Here is a 16,062-nt window from a genome sequence, read left to right on the forward strand (position 1 = left end):
TTTTATGGTTTTTTAAGAGGGAGACAAAATATAATTGCTCTTGTCTCTTTTATGACTGTTTCAGTAATTGACATCAGGTTCATGAATGTATTATGCCATGTGTTTATCATTATTTATTATGGCATTATGGCTGCAAATGGAAAGAAAGAAAGATTAGGCCTATATTCTCAACAAAAATATCTTTCGTGGCATAAACAAAACAAACTTACTGGCGTCTGTCTTAGAAAATTCAAACAATTAAAAGTTCAAAAAACCAAACAGCCACAATTCAATATTTAGTCCATCTTCCTCCCATCTCGATCATATCTTGCAGTCGAGTGGGCATGGAATCGACTAGTCTTTTCAGTTCTGAGCCACAGTATCCCAGGCATCCTGGACGAGCTTCCACAAATCATCAGGGCGTCGTGGTGGGGAATTGGGTCAATTTTTCCGCATATGTTTCTTTACTTGTGCCCCCGTAGCCTGGTAGGGAGAACGTCGGAATTTAGATGTCAATGTCTCAGGTTCACTCCTTTTCATTCACACTAGTATTATGTAACTGTATTGTTTCAAATTTAACATTAAATTTATATTACTTATATCACTAAAGAATGATAACAGAATATGCATGATAATTTGAATATTATTTATATCGCTAAATAACGATAACAGAGTACAAAATATGATAACTTGAATATTGTTTATATCGCTAAAGAACGATAAAAATAAAATAACTTATAAATGTTATTTATAACGCTGAAGAACGATAACAGAATATAAATGATAACTTGAATATTATTTATATCGCTAAAGAACGACAAGAAAGTAAAATGATAACTTGAATATTATTTATAACGCTAAAGAACTATAACAGAATATAAATGATAACTTATATATTATTTATATCGCTAAAGAACGATAACAGAATACAAATGATAACTTGAATATTATTTATATCACTAACGAATGATAACAAAATAAAATGGTAACTTATAAATATTATTTATAACGCTAAAGAACGATAACTGAATATAAATGATAACTTGTATATTATTTATATCACTAAAGAACGATGACAGAATACAAATGATAACTTGAACAAGACTCGAACTCAACCTTCGAATCATAAGCGAACACACTACCGCTGCTCTACGGGACGCATATGTGAACTACTTAAACATCTTAGTTCCGAAACTGCTTCTATAAGCGCATGCATCATCCGAAGTGGACTTAGAAAATATTCGCTGTTCACGAGTGCGACAACTTTTTTTTGACAGCTATACAATGAGGGACATAGTTGAGCGACTAGAGTTTTTTTCTAAGTCAAAAATGCCACATGCGCATACTCTGAGCCGAATGTTTTTGATCATAGGCTATGTTGACGAGATATTCGCTTCGCGTCTGTTTAAATATTACGTATCTATGCTGAGAAGGAATTAAAATTATAGCCTGTTATGAACCGCGCTGCAGATCTTGAAACAGTTTCGCCCGCTCAACAATGAGCCCCTCATTGTACATTTATTATCAGGCAGTACATCTCACTTGACAGTATACGTGTTAGAGTAAGAACATTGAGGACCTAACATTCTAACCGTGCTAAGTGCCAGAAACAACTTTCTGAGATATTGATGAAAAATACACTGCGAAATTCATGTTGAGATACCTACAACATCGTATTTTGGCGCACGAATAAGTCACTTACAGTTGAGCTAAGACAAAAACAATTTAGTATGATATTCTCATATGAATGTTTCTCCCTTAGATTGAATAAAATTAAATTTGAAAAATTGGCACTTAGCACATTTAGAATGTTAGGTCTTCAATTGTTTGAATAATTTGAAATCTGATTAGTGTAATATGTTACTAGCCAGCGATGTATCCAATGGAGGGAGAAATAAAATGGCCACCCTACCCAATTATCTCCTGGTTTAGTTGCCTCATGAGTGATACTTTATTGGTGTCACTTATGAGGTTCAGGCTTGTCTGCAGACAGTTGACTAAACAACAACCCCATTTTACAAGCAATTAGCGAAATTGTTATTGATTTGTTTTTATTTTGGAAGATACTTTGACTAACTTTTACAAATTTTAGCAGTTTTTCAAAGTCGAAAAAAAAAAAAAATTGTTTCAAATCTCGCTTTTATACATTACTTGCATTTTAAAACATTTGGGTTTTTGTGTAAATGATACCACGGATCCCTTAAATTGGATACGTGGTACCTCAGGAGTCGGCGGGCGATCAGGTGGAAAAGACAGATCTGTCTGACTGACGCGTTAAATGGTTTTGTGACTTCATAATTAATTTAAAAATAACTCCTTCGTCAGTCAATGAAAATGACTCGACTATGGCAATCTCAAACAAGTACAGTGCCTACCCTATACTATCTCAACAGATAACTTATCTCGTGTCGTTGTGACGAATTCTACATTCGAAATCTGCAAACATAGGTGTAATCTTGCCTAGCGTATACGTCTAGTATGATAAGATATTGTCAAAGGCTCTGCTCACTAACAGTTTTCTGTAACCAATAACCTGGAGAAGTGGAAAAATGTCTCGATCTGCAACGAGGAACAGGGAAAACCCAGTAAACATCCCTTTACACAGAACGTTCACAGGAAGATCAGAAAGATCAATAGTAAGTAGATATTCTTAATGTTTTCATGTTGTCTGAGATAGGCCTATCCTGTATTGTGTATCTTACAGATTTTGCTTATCTTCAATACAGTGCAAATTAATATAGAAGTATTCACAATTTAATAATGTATTAATGGATCTGTTGTTATGGAGAATAAAAGAATCTATTCTTGGAATCACTCATAAGTTTTGGAAAATATCTCCAAATGCTTGTGCGCCAAGTACTTCAAATATTTATTTGTTTTTTATGTTGGCAATGGTCTAGCTGGAACGTCCCACTTGCTACTGCGATTAGTACTCATAGTGTTGTATTGTTGTATGCAGTAAATAGCGAATCGTGGATTGAGAAGTAAATAGCTACTCTAATACTTTTATATTGTACTACAACTGTCACTGTTTATATACAGAATGAACCGTAAATAATGTCATTTTTTTTTCAGGGAATTATTGTTTGAGATATTTCAAACGAAAAAGCTTATTAGAATTTCGCTCGTTTTTGCTTCTTTTTCGAAGTAAAAATTGTTTTACATGAAACATTTCATACTTTGATAATACAAAAATGTGAATTTTTGGCAGTTCAGTCTTTGACTTATTTATTATAGCAAAATATCAAAAAAGTTATTTTGCTAATACATATTAGTGAACGTTTTCGCCCTTATTATGGGCATCATCAGACTAATAAGTAGATATCTATATAAAGTAAGTAAATCCATGTTAAACATATATATTGCAATGAACAAGTTTAAAAAGTTTAAAAATAACCATCAAATTAAAAATAAATGATTAAAATAATTAAAATAATTGACAAGGATTACGTGTAAAATTTGTTTGAAATTATGCATATTTAATGAAAACGTACTAAAAATTGTCTGTATGAGATGAGTTAAGAAATTTTACGAACTACATGCTTTTCTGTCTTCACTATGTTGGTCATAAATATATACTTTACGCAGTAATTGTACGGATGTGGAAAAACCTATAAGTAACCACTTGTTTGTCTTGTTTAGTTGGCAATGGGGAAAAATTAAATATGCATAATTTTTACAAAAATCCACAAAAAAGATGTCTGCAAAAGAATTCTGTCATTAAATATTTGGAAAAACCAGTGCCGGAAAAAAAATATTAACTAAAATCATGAAATAATGTAATAAACGTGGATGGAAGAGGATAGTGTGGAGTGAAATTGAATAGTGTATAACAGATTGTGAAATAAGACATTTTGCTATAATAAATAAGTCAAAGGCTGAACTATCAAAACTTCACATTTTTGTATTATCATTATATGACTTATTGGAATACGCATAAAAACGAATTCAAAATTCAAATTTCATACTTTGTTTTAGGAAAGCCATTGATTTAATTCCAAATATGCTCAATCAGTTTAAGAGAGCGTTATATTATGATAATAAATTATTGAAAGATTTTCAGTTTTGTCTTTTAAATTTGCAGAAATTTGATCCGAACAAGAGGAACTTCTCTTTCTGCAAAGGAATTTTAAAATGTTACATTTATTCGAATCAAATTATTACTACACAATTAAAGGACAAAACTAAAATTCTTCCAGTCATTTATTATCACAATACACTGCTCTCTTAAACTGGCATATCATTTTGGGATTTAAATCAATCACTTTCCTGAAATACGTTATGAATGTTTCACACAATACAATTTTCCTCTCGAAGAGGAAGCAAAAAGAGCAAAATTGTATTAAACTTTTGTGTTTGAAATATCTCAAAGATTAACTCCTTGAAATTAATGACATTACTTACGCTCATTCTCTATACATTGATATTGATCTGGTGTGGCTAAAATTATGCTCTTTACAAAAGTACGGTATATGTAAATATTAGTACACTCTGAAAACTCGTCATGAAATAAAAAAAAAATGTCATTATTTGAAGTTGGAATGCATTTAGGTTTGTTCAGATGTGACATTTTCTGACGAACTCTTTCCGAGATAACTGGCGTTAGAAATAATCTACGAAGGTATTTGGTGCAACTCTTCAATAGTACTTATTATTCTGGATGTGCGAACTATTAAGCCCTCCAGGGGCATGCGGGGTTGTCAAAAGGGATACGCATCCCACTGATTATGTATGTAAAAATGCTGACATTTATTTTATTATACTTGTTGATAATAAATTATTGCATTACATTATAGTTTCTTTTGTTTTTCCTTGCTTGAATACCATTTTACGTGTTATGGAACCAAGCTCGGAATAGAATCGGTGAGTTTGGGAACTACGATCCGCGTTGGTGCATGTATGTTACGTCATCAGTAAAAGTACTCTCAGTTCTCGTACACATTAGTTCAGTGTTGTGAGTAGTAGTGTTCTCTTCCGTTACTATACCGCGGAGGAAAGAGAAGTACTACACAGCCAGGCTAGGCAAGTAATGTACAATGTTATTCAGTTTTGTGATTATGAAAAAGTATGTGGTGTACTTGTGCTTTTAACACGTGCTACAGAACTTGCTGCAGCAATAGTCCAAGTGAATGAAAATACAGTCTGCAGAATTATTTGTGACGAAGGTGAGCAAGGAGAAGACAAAAAACTGAAAATATCGACACCAAAAGTTTAATTCGAGGCCAGCAATGAATAAAATAGAATTGGACGATATGGACAAATCAATTATTAGAAGACAGTTCCACAACTACTACACCGTCCACAAGGAAATTTCAACATTAAACTACATCAGTTTTGTAAGACAGAAGTAAAATTTAACGGGCGTAAAGAAACTTTAAGAAAAATAGTAAAATCTATAGGATTTATATTTAAAAAATGTAAAAAACAAATGCGTCAGATCCTAATAGAACGTGAAGATGTCCTGAGAAATTGAGTAGAGTAACTTTGATTCAGTGCTGCTCATGTCGCAAATCCAATCGATTATTCTTAAGTTAGAAGCGATTAAATTAACCGATATTATCACTTACTAAATCAAAGTTTATTCCCGCAGCAAGATGGCGTTATTACCCGCAGTTGCAAATTCTATTTTAAATGAATAATTACCATAATGTAATATTATAAAATTTAAAACAACACCAACTTAAGAACGCATATGAGTATAAACGAATTTCTCATAACATTTCATGATTCACTATATTTCAGATTCAATTATCTGTACTTTCTTTATGAAGAACTCAATATTCACGTCACTGGACAATTAGCTCAAGCGGGAACTTCTTCACTTAAATTTTTTTAATAAATGTTATTGTTGGTTCCAGATGTTTAAGAAAGGTTCCTCTAAACATCACATTTCTCTGACTGGGACTGCCAACGCATATTTTCATGTAACTAATTATAAAATATTAGATGGCATTATAACCTGCATGGCGTTAATACCTTCTCTTACCCTATATAGTTTATTTGATATCTGCTTTCTTCCGCGTGTATCTTCTTTGTTTATGTTATTGAAATAATGTATTTTCAACAATCATTACATTCCTTTTACTGAAATTCACCAAAGATTCTCCTCTGATATTTCGTTTCCCAATCCATATTTTCCAATTATTGTTCTTCCAACTTATCCTTCTTCTATTACTGAGTTCCAGCCGACCATTAGGATTAAACATGCTTCCTCCTTCTCCTTCTCAACTATCTCTTCTATCTTGTCATAGCTTTCTTCCATTTCCTCGTTTGCTAATCACTATATGGCATGTAAATTTGCACTAGCACTAATTGTATTTTCTTCCCTAACAGCCTCACCATTATCATACGTTATCTATATAACGCATTGATATCACTCTTTCACACGTGGTCCCAGTAATACACCAACACTATGACTTTCTAAGAATTCACCATTTGAATAAAACAGCCTAAATTCATACTCAACAACTTACCACTATTTTCCCCCACTCACTTCTTATATTCTCATCACATCCACTCTGTTTCTTCTCATTTTTTCCCTTCAAGTTCTCCAACTTACCCGTTAGCAGAAAGGTATTAACATTTCACGTTCTATTCCCCAATCTTCTTTCCTTCTCTCGGCTGGGTTGCGTCATAATGTGTCCGGACATCCTGATGGGGAATTAGTTTATGTCGTAATATTTCATCGTGAGAAGATTCATCATGCCATGTTTGCATTTTTCTTGCTTCTCGTTGCTTTCCGCACACCACTCTCTCTCTCTCTCTTTCGCATCTTAAAAGATCCCAGGGGGCCCCAGCGTGGAGGTGAGGAGAGTGGATTTGACTAATTAGGCCCTCCGGACTTCACTGAAATTCCCTGTAAAGATTAAATATCTGTCCTATCGAACTTTTTACCCAGTCAGAGACCGGAAAATCCCATTTGGCCTTTGCCCTCCTGAGTTATATGATTAAGTAATTTGATTGATTGATTGATTGATTTATTGATTGATTGATTAATTAATTTGACATAAATTATCTTTCTATCAACGAAAATAAGACCATAATTATTCCATTCTCATTATCTGAAAAATGTAACAAACCTCCTACATCTATATTAGGCCTAAGTATTAAATTACATAACTCTAATCTTATACAGTGTAAATGTCCGATTATTAAGAAGTCCTCTGAAGTTAAGTATTTAGGCTTAATTTGTGACAATAATTTAAAATGGAACCGACACATTAATTACCTTTGCAATAAATTACGTAAAATAATATATTATTTTGTTTTATTGAGGAATTACTTGTCAATAAGTTTATTAACCACAATATACCTAACTTTATTTCAATCGGTAATTATGTATGTAATTATAGGATGTGGTAACTTATTTTTAATCCACTTTATTTATTACAGAAGAAAATAATTAAAATATGTCTTCATAAACCTATTGATTTTCCATCTCAAAAATTGTTTTTAAACTTTAATGTTCTTAAAATAAGACAAATTTATTATATTGTATTAATAAAATTCATACATAAAAACCGAAATACCTTTGAATTGTAATCTCATAGTTGAAACAAAAGGTATGAATTCTTTAAGATTGTTTGAACCAAAATGCAACACTGCTACAGTATTTAATCATAGTAGTTATTTAGACCCAAGAATATATAACAAATTTATATTTAAGTATCCTAATACTGTCAATTCTAATAGTTCTAGTAGTAAATTTTAAAAAATACATAATTTTATGTATGGATTTTATAAAAATTAAAAAATGGTAAATTTAAATGTATATATTCTTATTGCGTAGTAGGCATAAGACAAATTGTATTATATACTTCTTAATTTCAATTCGGGAATCCGCCCCTGAGCACGAGTTCTACTCTTTCAGGGGCGAGCTAAAGTTTTTCTGTTTATTTATATTTTGTTACAATTATTTATTAGCAAAATAAATAAATAAATAAATAAATAGATAAATAAATAAATTCAATAACGAAATGTTTTCTTGCAAATTTCACTTGCAGCTCCTTCATCGTTCAATGCGGAGAAGTGGCATTTTATTTAGCGAACTAACTCATGACATCCACATTGATGCAACTAGAACACTTGAGGAGGAAAATAAACTCTGCCTCCATAAGCTGCAGCTTGACGAAAATGTTTATACACGTATCATATTACATCAACTAGCAAAACTTTACGATCTGCCCTAAGGAATGTCACTTTGACGGAATGGTGTCAATTACCCCGTAAAGGTTTAGATGAAAACTAGGGGAGATACTAACATTACTTAATGGCCAACAGCAGTTAAAATGAATACCAACAGAATTCCAGTTAAATCTGTTTCTGGTAGATCCCAAGACAGCGGTTGCCGCCATATTGGCTGTAACGAGATTCAAACGTTAGGTCATGTTTTAGGACCATGTCCAAAGAATGTGCTGCTGCGAAATGAATGGCAACATTCTGTCCTAACTATGATTGTTGATCCCTTTCCGAAAATGAATTGCGAGCTATATGAAGAAATTCACTGTACTTATTTCTGTAGAAGGATCAACTACACTTGTTGACAAAATAATTATTGCATTCGAACCGCATAGGAAATTTGCAATTATTACTTTTTTTAAGTTGGTTATTTAACGACGCTGTATCAGCTACTAAGTTATTTAGCGTCGATGAGATTGGTGATAGCGAGGTGGTATATGACGAAATGAGGCCGAGGATTCGCCGTAGATTACCTTACTGTTAGGGAAAACCTCGGAAAAAACCCAACCAGGTAATCAGCCCAAGCGGGGATCGAACCCGCGCCCGAGCGCGACTTCAGACCGGCAGACAAGCGCCTTAACTGATTGAGCCACGCAATTATTACTGGTCCGACCATCAGAATAATAACTTTCTTAGAACAAGCAGTAGACGTTGATTTAGAAAAGGAAATAATATAGGAACATTGCATTCGTGACCTCTCCAGCAGGTACATGATTATTAGTAAATGACAGGTCTTGAAATGACTAACAGGAGCAAGAACTGTTGTGTAGTTTGTATTCTCTTTTTTCGAAAAACGTAACTTGCCAATTTTCCCTTTAAAAACATTTTGTATTTTTATTCTAAAAGACTGTATAGATATTGTTCATCACCATTTGTATTTTTAATTTCTGAAATTTAGCTATTATTAGGTTGTTGTATATGTCTTAATGTATTATTCATTGTTAATGTTATTTTATCTTATTTTTTTTTTATTTTTATTATTGAATTTTTAATGCTGGATCTTGTTCGGTCAACTACTTCTGTAATCAACTGTCTACGATACATAGATTTATTGACCCCAAACTGTTGTACAGCACAATAAAATATCAGTAAATAAATAAAATAAAAAATGCTATTATTACATTTACTTAAGTTTGATTTGTGCCCTAAGTTAACGTAATTATTTAAGTTAATTACTTTCATTAAAATTTGTGACTTTTCTTAATTGATTACTAGGCCTATGTAAAAATATAAACAAGTTTTAGTTCAGTTAACAAATAAAGTATTTATATTGAAATTCTGAGTTAACTTTTATTTAAGGGGAGAGGATACTGAAAATGACAGTTTTTTAAAGTTAAGATATATTTGTGTAATTTTTAGTACATGTATTGAACTTTCCTCAAGTATTGTAATTCTGAGTTCACATTCCATAAAAAGAGGCTCAAATTTAGAGTTTTGTTGTAAAAGTCAATGTTTTATAAAAAGTTACATAACTTCATTTGTATTAGGCCTACACATATTAGTTCCATGTTTTCAATATTGTGTTCATAAAGAAATATTAATCAAATTCACTGGAAGAAATTACGTTATTTAATATTTAAATATGAGAACTGAGATTTACACTCTTTACTTTCTTAATTTTAAATTTGCCATTAATATTTTTTTTTCATAACAGTCCTTAATAGCATGTTTTCAACCAGGGAATTTGTCTAGAATGTAATGGTAAATATCTGTAAAAAAACTTATGCAATAACAGAATAAGCATTAATATTCACCAAGATATGTTGAGTTTAACATAACAATATGTAAGAAACAAACAAATGAAGTTTCTCTGGCTGAAGAGTCAGTGAGCGTCGTACCATTTATAATAATTGCATCGCATGCCATTTCTGGGTCACTTAGGGGCATAAAATGAATTGGGCGATATAGTAGATATACAAAGGGAACATTTTAAGGGACTTTGTTTTTTTTTTAATTCTGAATTTTTCATAAATTTCAGTATCCTCTGTCCTTACACGGTTTTCTAAATTCTTACTACTTTTTCTTATATTGTGACATCATGGACAAAAGAAATAATTGCAATATGTTAAAAAAGTAACTCTTAAATCTGTAAATTGAATTATTTATTATTGCTCTATTGTATACTCAAACAGTATGATTTTCCGTGCTGTGCGTCAGAGAGATTTTATTCTATGATAAAATTAAAATTACATATTTTGGCGTACCTTCCCCTAATGAGAATCTTAAATCATAATTTATTTCAGCAAGACTTTGAAAGATAGTAAAGAATTAATCAAAGTCTTTTATTTCAGGGCGCACGAGAACTTTTCACTAGATACGATACTAATAGCAATGGACGTATATCTTTATGTGAACTTCGTAATCTCATCACGTCTGAGAATTACGCACAAGACTTGCCAGATGCTGCAGTGGAGCGTATATTAACCCGGGCAGACAGGGATGAGAATGGATATTTAAATTATCAAGAGTTCAAACAGATGGTAAAGTATTAACTGCAATGTGTTCATGTCTTTGTCTTTCTAAGAACATAATATGGCTTCTAATTTAAAGAAATACGTAGGGTACTTTTACATTATTATTATTATTATTATTATTATTATTATTATTATTATTATTATTATTATTAGTATTAGTATTAGTATTAGTATTAGCAGAACTTTTTTTCAGCCGGAACGATCCGGAACGCGTTCCGGTAAACTTTTTGCCATTACAAATTCCAAAGAGATATATTTTATAAGCGAAATTGAAAATTAAAATTGCCGCCACTGCCGAGTCCAAGAGTTTACATTTTCTCATTATTATCGTTGGTGCAAAAGTAACTCTTGCAATCTAGTGCTGCCATCTCCCGTTATTGATCCTGGAACTATAGCTCGAAATCGCAAAATTTTCGTTAGGCCTATGCGTAAAATCGATGAGCTCCGTTTGGAACTTATTGCAATATAAGGTAGTAGGCCTAATATTTTTAAACCAACGTTTTTGTTGTGTAATGTGATCGAATGATAGAGTTACGGTAAACTTTTTTCCAGAAAAAAAAAGCACTGAATATTATTATTATTATTATTATTATTATTATTGTTATTATTGTTATTATTGTTATTATTATTATTATTATTATTAAAATATTAACTGTCAAATGCACAAAACGTTAAACGAACGTTTCACAATAAAATCAGAACTCAAACTAACGAACGGTTGAATACCGCTCTTAATATGAGTTTAAAATCGACAATGCACAATGTTTAACATCTGCTCTGCAGAACTGTCAAAACAACTTTTTCAATATGTTTCACAACAAGTTAAATTTCATAGTGTGTCATATTGAAGGAGAGGTAGAATGACTATGCCTTATGTCGATGTAGATTTTGTTACTCTCACAGTGAAACTTAGAGGAGGGAAAACGATTATGGATAAAAAAAAATATATTCATATCTAAATATGTAATTTTTTTATTTAAGGAGGGTTCGAACCCGGTAACCCCCTTTGCGTACATCCCTGACATTGCTTAATCGTTACACTTTATGTGGGTTTCTTTGGTTTAAAATGTAAGAATATACAGGCATCGATGAAGAAGATCATAGTGGTACATTCAGAGGTGGATGATGATGATGATGATGATGATGATGATGATGATGTTTATAAAGTTACAGGAGTAAGCAGCCTCCGTATTTCAACAGTCAGCTTGTTTTAACCTCGTTAGTATTTTTGGTACTTTCATAAACAAAAACAATGTTTTTGCATTTCGTTCTCTATTAGGTGAGCGGCAAAGAATGGCAACACATCCTCCAGCGTGCTGTGCACAGGTATGTGAAGTACACTGTACCCGCACGTCCTGTCAGCCTTGTAGACACAACAGATGGTGTTGGAGAATACGAAGGGCAATATGGATGTTGGCCTCCTGCTTTGGGAATGGTTCTCATCAGCATTGTAGAGGTATAAAAAGTAAATAAATATTGCTTCGAGAATGATTTTGTAAATGTTTATTGATATAGGCACTTTTAAATCTAGTTAGGTACATATATCCTACTGTAACGTGTCACTATGAATAATTTTTATTATCGGTACCTACCGATTAATGGTAATTACAGCAGTTTAACATAAACTTTACAGTCTACCCAATCCTCAGTCAGCTGACAGCTTCTCACTGAAGGAACTGGATTAAATACGCGGCGTGTGGTAAAAGATGAATCGATGGTCATGGGACAAATTTAATAGTATTTATTTATTTAACCTGGTAGAGATAAGGCCGTCAGGCCTTCTCTGCCCCTCTACCAGGAGATTCCAACTATATGAACAATAAAATTACAATTAGTATTAAATTTACAATTACAATTACAAATAACATTACAATTAGTATTAAATTTACAATTACAATTACAATAAAATCAAAGTACGAAAAGATTACCTGACTAATTAAAGCTAGATAATTTATCATAGAAAAACAAAGAATATATTATATTTACTGAATTACAAATTAAACCTAGAATAACAAAATTGTATAGCGATTAAATTACTGAATATTGAAATATTTTGTGATAGATTAAAGAAACTATTTACAAGAAATGAATTACTGACCAAGTGCCTAGTAACTTTGCGTTTGAATTCAATTTTATTTCGACAGTCCCTGGTGCTAGCAGGTAGCGAATTCCAGAGTCTTGGCAGGGCTATTGTGAAAGAGGATGAGTTTGATTACTACGATTTATTCTGACTGTTACATTTTTACTACGTCATACTACTTTTGACCAATAAAACTGTACGAATGGACGTGTTTCAACCAATCATGGCTGCTTATCGCTACAATTTTATCACTTCCCTAGCATTTATTTGTTTTATCACTTCCCTAGCATTTATTTCTTTGTTTGCCAACATTTCAAATATTTTTCTACGGTACTATAAAACATGCTTTGCTATTGTCATTTGTTTACCGCATAGGTAGGCAACTGAAAATGGCGGCTATGTTCAAACATTTTGGTGAAGCTGACATAAGTGAAATAGAATTTTAGTAAGTCAATTAATATTTTGCTGTATTAGAGTATTTCATTTCTTCTAATCGTTATATACTTTCTTCTTATCGTGTAATAGTCAATTAAATCCAAAGACGTTGTAGTTATATATCTAGACACACAATTGGCGCTGGTGTCGTGTACAAATTTGAAACCTCTCGCGCAGGTTCGCGCGACGCCATATTTGGGGAGCACGAATGATTGTTTCTATAAAGCATTCGGAGTTTAGAAAATACCATTGAGTATATAGCCGTTTTCTTAGTGGATTTCCTCCTTCACTGTAATATAACCAAACTTATTTACGTATTTTCTAACATATAATATAAAATAACAGAAGTAAATCTAAACAAACGCCTTATATTGCTCATAAATATACTTGTTAGTTTATTTCTATTTCCTATGACCGAATACATGGAATATTTTTACTTATGTTTTTTATATACGTTAGAAAATACGTAAATAATTTATTTAAATTATATTACAAAGAGAGTGATGTCCGCTAAAAATGTCTATACACCCAACGGTATTTTCCAAACACCTAACTCACTGTAATAATAATCCTCAGTGTTTTGAGAATCAGAGGCGATATGACTCGTCTACTGCAGACATTGATTGCAATTCCCTCATTCTTACATCATTCTCAATGACACAATATTGTCAAAATGTGATTGTATTCATTGCTGGCTTAGTTGTTAAATCATTAATAAAAATATGGTGTAATAAATCTAAAGACTCAATTTATGGTACGTACCAGCAGTAAACAAAATTTCTTTTATTTTTTTTTTTAACGAAAGAATAATGGGAGTCTTGTCATACCATCATCTGAGATTATAGAAATATGCCGCTTAAGTGAAAGAGCTATTATACAGATGTTGACAGTTCAATGGCATAGTACCACCCACTCTTACATCGTGTGAAAACAATGTGTTCTAGAAGCAGAACACGTGTACAATCTTTCTACACTTATAGGAACATATTTTAGAAAATGGATCCCAGATTCCTCCCGAGAATCATATTTTAAACTTGTTAAACTGACCATAAAAGTACATAAAGGTCTACTGACGTAGCTCAGTGGGCTAAGGACTGTCGGTCCGGAGTCGCGCTCGGTTGCGGGTTCGATTCCCGCTGATTTCCTGGTTGGGTTTTTTTCTTATATCCCCAACCGTAAGGTGAATGTCAGGTAATCTATGGCGGATCCTTGGCCTCGTCTCGCCAAATATCATCTCGCTATCATCAATACCATCGATGCTAAATAGTCTAGTAGTTAATACAGCGTCATTAAATAACCAAATAACAGTACTACATAAAGAGCAGATTTAGCACACAGCTTAAGATTACCAGTACAACACGACTTTACATAAAAATGTTGTAAGACAATATTTAACGGAGTCAATAATAATAATAATAATAATAATAATAATAATAATAATAATAATAATAATGATAATAATAATAATAATAATAATAATAATAAATCAATAGGCAAGATGTTCTGTACACTGGGCCTGAGTTCTATTATATGACTAATTGGCTAATTCATGCATGTGACGTTTATTTCATTCTACAGCTGTGATAATGGATTTTACAGGTGTAGGCCTATATTATGTGATATGGAAGCGAATAAATAATAATTGTTCATTTCTCGTCCACATCAAAGCAAACGTGTTTAAAATGTAGGCCTAATGTAACGTCTTACACAGGCAGTGTTTTGTTAATAATAGTTAATACTAATAATTTTCTTTTCATCTGAACTATTACTACAATATGCGTTTGTATTTCTGTTCGCTCTATATGTTGTCAAATAACTATGCAAAATCTTTAGTTGCGGTATCAAATTGCTACAGTTTTCTTTCGTTTCATGTCAAACTAACAGTAGGCCTAACTAAGCTTGATTGTGTCTTTAACGTGGTCGCTTTAAATGTTAATAAGATTTTTTTTTTCATTTATTCATTCAGATTGATTTATAAGAGACACCAAACATATATATTAAACATTCAGCATTGTATAGTGCAGCCGTCTGCTAGCCAGTGCTTCTCCCAAAGCATGGCGGCGGACGCAAGCTTCAATTTGTCCCTACTCTAAACTTCTGCCAGCCTCGGCTGTAGGGGCTCGATTAAATCCCACTTGAGTTTTGATTTTCTCTAGATAAATCAAAACTTCTAGTGAGATTACTGTTGATAATATATCATATTAATTCATTATCATTATATTAACTGACACTAAATAATTTCTAACTTCATAAATCCATAAAATGAAAAGATAGCTACAAATTGGGACATTTTGACACGGCCAATTATTAGACCTCTTTACTATATTTTTATAAGTTCTAATTAGTTAATGCCTTCGGTGTAGTTTGATAATGATATTACTGGACGTTTTCAAAGGAAACAGAAATTGAATCTCGCCATTCATCAAATTATTTCAAAACTATTTATAAATAAATAAAATTAAGTTAATCGTATCTGTAGCTGCTTTAGCTTGGAAAATGAATGTTAAGCATATGCATTGGTTACAAACAGAAAATTCGAATGCCAAATAAAGAATTATAAATGTCATTTCTGCTATATTATCATTTCCAATATCATCTTTTATTTATTATTTTTTTCGTTGCCAGTGGAACTACAATAGTAAATTAGTTTCGGAATTTTCTTAATACTGGCTTTTCTTTCTTCTTTAGCTTTCTTTCCAGAAACTCCCCGTTACTAATTATAGGTTACCAAGGAAACAGAAAATAAAATGTAGCCTAATAACTTAGTAGACTTGCTGACACCCCAGATCACATATACTGTAGGATATATATATAATGATCTAGGCTGACACGATCACTTACATTCGAAAGTCGAAT

General features: G+C 32.1%; 1 protein-coding gene across 1 annotated transcript in view; it reads left to right on the plus strand.

Moving 5' to 3' along the window:
* Nucleotides 1–2,422: 2,422 nt before the first annotated feature.
* Nucleotides 2,423–16,062, plus strand: part of LOC138713646 (rhomboid-related protein 2-like) — a 32,310-nt gene continuing 18,670 nt past the window's right edge. The window contains exons 1-3 of the mRNA XM_069845902.1: nt 2,423–2,615; nt 10,509–10,697; nt 11,971–12,147. Coding sequence (XP_069702003.1) covers nt 2,529–2,615; nt 10,509–10,697; nt 11,971–12,147 — 453 coding nt within the window. The 5' untranslated portion in view covers nt 2,423–2,528. The remainder of the gene's footprint in view (nt 2,616–10,508; nt 10,698–11,970; nt 12,148–16,062) is intronic.

Source organism: Periplaneta americana, chromosome 14 (assembly GCF_040183065.1).
Source record: "Periplaneta americana isolate PAMFEO1 chromosome 14, P.americana_PAMFEO1_priV1, whole genome shotgun sequence".
Classification (NCBI taxonomy): Eukaryota; Metazoa; Arthropoda; class Insecta; order Blattodea; family Blattidae; genus Periplaneta; species Periplaneta americana.